The sequence below is a fragment of the Belonocnema kinseyi genome, chromosome 9 (assembly GCF_010883055.1).
Source record: "Belonocnema kinseyi isolate 2016_QV_RU_SX_M_011 chromosome 9, B_treatae_v1, whole genome shotgun sequence".
In the NCBI taxonomy this organism is placed as follows: Eukaryota; Metazoa; Arthropoda; class Insecta; order Hymenoptera; family Cynipidae; genus Belonocnema; species Belonocnema kinseyi.
In genome coordinates, this window is record NC_046665.1 from 18,314,124 (window position 1) to 18,321,432 (window position 7,309).

Sequence of the window (7,309 nt, forward strand, 5' to 3'; positions counted from 1 at the left end):
AAAATTTTATATCAATGTTAATGACTATTTGACTATCTTTCAATAGAAATAATTCAACTTTTTGCTGAAACAATTAGTTTTATGCAAAAAAAGTAAATTTGGAATAAAATACATTAATTAAAAAAAAAATGTTCCAAGGATTTTTCAATTGATTTCAATAATGTAGTATAAAATTATAAAAGATTTGAATTATATTAGGGTATTTTTGACTTTTCAAGGAATTTTCAAGAGATTTCAAAAGATTTTAAAGGATTTTAAATATTTTAGGGTGTTTTAAAATATCCTAAGGAATTTTCAATAAATTTCAATAATTTAAAACAATTTCAACAAGAAAATTAATCTTTATTGTCGAAAATTTATCTATGATTAAACATTAATTTTTGTATAGAAAATTAGACTTGGTGGAAAATAAATTTCTTTTGTGCAAAGTTCATGTATTTTACTAGAAATGCCTTTTTTTTAGTATACAATTCAGTCTTTTTCAACGAAAGAAATTAATTCTTGATTAAAATAGATGCATTTTTATAAAAAAGAATAATTCTCTACAAAAAACGAATGAATTTTAACTGAGAAAATTCAATATTCAAGAAAAAAAACTCACAAAAATTGTTCAAGTTTCAAATTTAAAAAAATTTCAACCGAAGATGATACATTTCATGGTTCAGTATACAAAATTAATTTTCAGCAAACTCTTGAATTTGTAACAAAATAGTTCAATTACCAGAACAAAAGAAAAATAATTTTTAAACAAAATAAATACATTTTAAAACAAGAAGAATAATTTAATTCCAAAACAGATGAAGTTTTTATTAAAAACGGTCAATTTTCAAGCAAAAAAAAAAACAAATTTTGAATCAAATAGTTCAATTTTCAATGAAAAAATAAATAAATTTTCAACTAGAAAAGATAAATTTTTAACGAAAAATTATATAATTAAATTCCCAGTTGAATTTTTGTTCAACACAAAAACAATCATATTCTCAACAAAATAGTTAAATTATACATAAAAAAATTAATTTTTTACGTAAAATGTAAATTTTAGACCATAAATGAAACAGTTAAATTTTCAATTTAAAAAATCAGTTTTGAACAACAACAAAACCATCGAAGTTACAACAAAATACATAAATTTTTAAGCACAGAAGTAAATGCACAAACAACAAGAATAATATTCTAATAACAAAATGAATTTTCTACCAATGAAATTAATTTTCTCTAAAAACGACGAATTTTTAAGCAAACACGAAAGCAATTTTCAACTTTAGAAATTAATTTCAATCTACAAAATAAGTATTCAACCAAAAAGAAAATAGTTAAAATTGATTTTTCAACATAATTGTTTAAATTTCAACGAAAGAAGTTCATTTTCAACTAAAATAGATACCTTTTCAACAAAAACAAGAACAGTTAAATTTTCAGTTAAAAAAATTAATTTAAAAAAAATCGAATTAACAAAAAAATAGTTACATTTTCACCAAAGAAATGAATGTACAAACATAAAGAATAATATTCTTATAAAAAAGACGAATATTCAACAAAGTACATGAATTTTCCACTACACAGTTGAATTTTTAAGTAAAAAGGGAAGTGTTTAAATAAAAGTTTAATTTCCAGCCAAAAATGAAATAGTTATATTTTCCGTAAAAATATGATATTATCAGGAAAAAAAAGTTATAACAAAATATTAAACTATTCAACAAGAACAAAATTAATTTTCAACGAAAGAGTGGAATTTATAACCCAAGAACTGAATTTTTAATAAAAATAAAAAAATTTTCAAACGAGAAGAATAATTTCCTATCAATCAAGGCAATTTTTCAACTACATAGTTCAATTTTCAACTAAAAATGATACGTTTTTTAACTAAAAAGGAATGTATTCAGTAAAAAAGAGTTAGACTTTCTTAATTGTTTCTATTAATAATTCAGTTCGCATTTGAAGCGAATAACGAGAAAAATTGTGTTAAATAAACATTGAAATTCATTGTTATGATATCGACTATTGTAGTGAACTCGTTTTTTTGTCGATAGAATGGTGATTTTTAATCTACTTATTCAAACTTTTTTTTACAGAAACAGAATATTTGAATTTGTTTCAAACTACGACTATTATAAGAAAAATGTTTGTTCGAAAATTACTTTCCTTGATTAAAAATTCATTGTTTTTTGGTTGAAAAAGAATTTTGTTTTAGTGGAAATTTCGGCTTTTTAGTAAGAATTGATTTGTTTTGAAAATTCTTCTTTCCATTTTAAAATCAACTTTTTTGCTTTTTCATTAATTTGTTTTTTTTTTTTGCTAAACATGTATTAATTCCATTTTTTGTTAAAAATTGATCTTTTTTTATTCAAATTCAAGTATGTATATGGTTAAAATTCCATCTAATTCATAGAGTATTATTCATGTTGTTTGTGTATTTACTTCTTTGTTCAAACTTCTAATCTGTAGTAAATTCGATTGTTTTCTTTTTGTTCAAAATTAAATTTTGAATTTAAAATTCAACTGTTAAATTTTTTGTTAAAAATTATATTTTTCAGTTGAAAATTCATTATTTCCGTTGAAAATTTAATTTTTTAAATTGAAAATAAACTATTACATGTTTGGTTAAATATTTTTTACCATTAATTTTCTTTTCAGTTGAAAATTCTTATTTTATAGTAGAAAATTATCATTCTTGTTTGAAAATTCATCTATTTTGGTAAAAAATTCATTCTTTTCTTTGATTATTTAAAACCTTTATGGAAAAGTCGATTCTTTTTCGTTGAAAAAATATTTTTTAATGCTTGAATTTTAACTGTATCATTTTTTATTTGAAATTGATCCTTTCTGGTTGAAAATTTATACATTTTGTCGTTAAATATTGAACTGTTGTGTTATATTTTTTTGCTTAAAAATGGACTGCTTTCAGCCATTAAAAGTTCATGTTTTTTTTGTTTTTTTTTAATTAAATTATTCTTCGTGTTTCAAAAATTATCTGTTTTGGTTAAAAATAATTAATTTTGTGTTTTTGAAAATTCTAATATTTTGTTGAAAATTAATTTTTGGAATTAGAAAATTTAACGGTATCGTTATCGGTTAAAAATGTATTTTTTTATTGAAAAAATTTGTTGTTTTTTTGTAAGAAAATTGTTCTTTCTTAGTTAAAAATTTATCTTTTTTTGGTAAAAATTTATTCTTCTTGTTTAAAGTTCATCTATTTTAATTAAAAATTCATTTCGTTCGTTAAAAATCCTTTTCTGTTGATATAATATGATTTGTTTAGATAAAGATTAAACATTCCATTTTCCGTTAAAAATTTATCATTTTAGTAAAAAATTTAATTATATGGTGAAAATATTTTCTATTTCGCAACAAATGTAATGATTCTATGGTAACTCAGGATTTTAAAACCAGAATAAATTTGAGGAGCAGCTGATTAGATCGTCATTCGTGAAGTCGGGCGAGCTCGGATTCGTGTTCGCGTATTTTCGGCTGAACACGAGGCTGGTCTTCGCAGCAGCCAAGTGGGGGGAATCTTCTCCCTTCATTCTTGCGTCGTTTTACCTCTCGGCTAATTCTTAGGACGCTTTTGCTCTCACGTGTTTTTACTTCTCTTTTCCGCAACTTATTTTTTTAGTTCGCTTTTGCTCTGCGCGTGTCATATATATTTCTTGGAACGACTAATCACATTTCAACAAATCTAGACCTTTTGGATTAAGGAAATCATTTTCTTAAATGTAAGAAATATGTTCAATTAAGAAAATACAGCCAAAGAATTATTTCTTTAGATTAAAAAAAGATAAATGCCTGGTTTAAATAAAAAATACTTCTATTAAAGAATATTTTCTTGATGCTAAGAAATAGGATTCAAGTAAATGCATTTACTTAGTACCAGTGAATAGAATTAATTAACCCTTTGCAAATAATAAATATTTAAAAATATTTTTTGAACAAAGAACCCCCTTTTTCGTAACAATCTAAGTTTATGAACGAAAGGCTTTTATGAAATAAATAAAGTTGAATAATAACTATGATTCTGCATAGACAAAAAATCAAAATGGGAGTTTTTTTGGTAAACAAAATTACTAAATATTTATTATTTTCGAATTGTCAATCAAATCTCTAAAGACGGTAAATAAATTTGCTTCTAAATAAATAAAAATTAAATTATAACCGAATTGGCAGAAATCGAAATGGCGTGAGCTGAGCTTTCGGACTATCATTAACTCAGCTTTAATTAAAAAACGAATTAATTGAAAGCTTGGAAAAATTCGAGATTCAATTAAATTATACACACATGGTATGTATTTGACGCCCAGCTTAACTTAAAATTTCATGAGCGCAACTTAAATAAATCTGACACACCCCTTGTATTATATCTTTTCTATAAAAAGATGAAAATGGCGCGTCTGTCGTTTTGCTATGCTGCGCTTCAAGTACGATATGTAGGAATTTTAAAACAAAAATATTCCTTTCTTTTTAAATGTGCAACGACCTTTTTTGTTAATCGAACTGAATTAAGACATACACCCATGACCTTTTGTGACAAATTTGTTGATTTATGATTCGAAATGAGGAAAAGAACCAGGGGCGAACCCAGAAAAATATTTCGGAGTGGGGGGGTCATAATATATACATATGTATATCCCATGCATAGCTTAGCGGCATCGGCCTTTAATACGAAAGGCCGAAAGTTTCGGGGGGTCGGTGAACCCCCTAAACACCTCCCCTGGATCCGCCATTGAAAAGAACCATAGAAAGAAAGAAGAGGAAAAGGCCGCTCGATATTAAAGTCAGAGATTCATTATCAAGTCCTCTGCTGAACGGCAGATGGCGAAAACCTCGTTTTTATTTCCTACACGGAGAAAAAGATATCGCACAATCACATCGCAAAACCTCTGTATTTAAATAAAGCGCAATATGATAACGCACAAGCAAGTTTCGGAGCTTTTTAGAATATTATAATGCACTAACATCGCTTGGCCACTACTAGAACTCTCGTATATATAATATAATAAAATAACAATATGATGTAAAATCTTGTAATATACGATATCACGATTTTACTTTATTATAATGTGATAATTGCCATAAATGGCAATATATTTTGTAATTCTTGCGATATCATTTTCTCCGTGTAGGAATATTAAAATGCAAAATCAAGCGCTGATTATGCAAAGAGGTTCATTTGATCAAATATTGGAAAATGCAGATGTTAAAGAGTAAAGTAGTAATACTAGGTATCAACATAAGGAAGTTATATTATATATTATTTATATATTATAATTTATACTATGAAAACATAAGCATTAACCAAAATAAACTGCTATCCAGTATGCACCGATTTTCCCTACAAGAAAAAAAATTGTTAAAACTAGATTTTTGTGTTATATGCATTCTTCCTCTTAATGAATGTTATCTTTGTAGTTGGTCTTAATATTTTTGAGCTAGCAAAGCCTTGCGTAAATCGATTACTCAAATGGTATCTAGCCAGTAAACAGTTACCGAATATATTTCCCTCACAGCAATTCCTCGGCAAAAGTCACTTTTTCAGTAAACGTTATCAAAAACAACAAACCTTTCCTATTTAGATAGAATAATTTATATATATATATATATAACTTAACACCTTCACTTTATTCAAATTCCTCGCTAAACTTTACATTCCCAATAAAAGATTTTTTTAAACCACCGACCTTCTTTTATTCAAATAAAAAAATATATTAATAATCTGAATTTCCTAAAGAGAACAAGAGCATTTTATTCTTTTCAACACATACCCTCTAGGTCACTTATGCATCAGGAACTGAGAATCGGTTACTTAACCTATTGATTGGTTCTTTTAAAACCTTTTATTGAAGGCAATCAAATAATTGATATTAGTTCTGAAGAGGAGAGTGGATCCATAGTTGTTATCAAAAAATTTTTGATATGAATTCTCCATTTTTTTCAAAATATAGAATATATAGAATATTATAGAATATGTTTTTAAGGCCAGAATTTGGAATTACAACATATGATAGTTTTGAAGAACACCAAAAATATTTTTCATAATGATGCAGAACGGCTGTTAACTACCGCGAATTCCCTTCTTCTTAATGGCTCTTCAATGCTCATCTATATCCACTACATTCTTCTGTGCATTCTCCAAATAAATCTGGAGATGTCATATGTACGAAATCACAAAAACCTTGGTTTCCGTAGACCCATTTGACTATCCATAACTAATGTTTCATCTTGTCTCAAGTCGCATGAATCCTCCCGTAATACCTTTGGATATTGCTCGTTACGAAAATACTAACTTAATGCAAAAAAATAATTCTTAAAGTATGGAAAGGCACAATCTATGCTAAAGCAAGATTTATTAACAAATAATTTTTTTAACTATGACACTATATTAGATTATGCTAAGATTGCATAAGCGAATTAGTTACCATAACTTATTTAGGACAGATTCAGAGTTTGAGAAATAGTCTAAGGCGGTGCACCCTGATATTGATTTCTGGCGATTTTAATCAGAAGTTGTATGGTTTAAGTGGCGCTGAGTAATTCAGCTGAAATTGATCTAGTTTACCACTTTAAGAATGTTTATCTAGTTTTATTCTAGACTTTCAGAAGGTAAATTGACGAAGTGGACCTTCGGAGGAGGTATTTCCGACATTCTCCACTACTTGAGAGTAAGGGAGAGCAAAAGTGGATCTTAAATAGGAATACAATGAGAAAAAGGAATTATTTTGAATCTTACCCCAGCTGGAGCCAGTGCGGCCCATAAACTGTCCAGTCTCGGAATTCCAGAGGAAGAGTCTGATAGCTTCCCATTTTCCAAGCTTTGGCGGTCGTTGGTAAAATTGCTCCTTTTTGGCGTCCATATCTGATGCGGCTGAAATTTTTTCGAGCGCTGAAGCGGATCTAAGGATGGCGGAACGACCGATTTTCTTAGGAAAGCGCGGATGTTACGACGAGGAGTTTTCGCGATGAAACGGCTTCGCGAGCAATGGGACAAAAGAAGGAGGGTCGTTCCGTTCCTTTGCCTAGAGACCGTCGTCACTTCCACCTCTCGACGCTACCGTACAGCCGAGGGATGAATATTGAGCGATCCAACTCCCCAGCCCAGCTTTGACCCCGGCGGCTCTTCGGCTCTGCGCAAGCTCCATCATCGTGCAGGCCGAACCAAACCGACCACCCACCACTCCGACCTATCGACTTCAACTTTATCCGCGTCGTCCATATGCACACGCAGGCGTCATCGGTGCGTCGGTGTTCGTCCGTACCACGAGACTCATTAGGACGTTACGTCTGCATCATGCCGGAAAGCTGATGCAGGACATTTCAA

The 7,309-nt window shown here is 28.6% G+C and overlaps 1 protein-coding gene across 1 annotated transcript in view; it reads right to left on the minus strand.

The window, feature by feature from the left end:
- LOC117180325 (sodium/potassium-transporting ATPase subunit beta-2-like) overlaps positions 1–7,059 on the minus strand; it is a 248,329-nt gene extending 241,270 nt beyond the window's left edge. Inside the window, exon 1 of the mRNA XM_033372763.1 lies at positions 6,722–7,059. Coding sequence (XP_033228654.1) covers positions 6,722–6,845 — 124 coding nt within the window. The 5' untranslated portion in view covers positions 6,846–7,059. The remainder of the gene's footprint in view (positions 1–6,721) is intronic.
- Between the last annotated feature and the right edge of the window lie 250 nt (positions 7,060–7,309).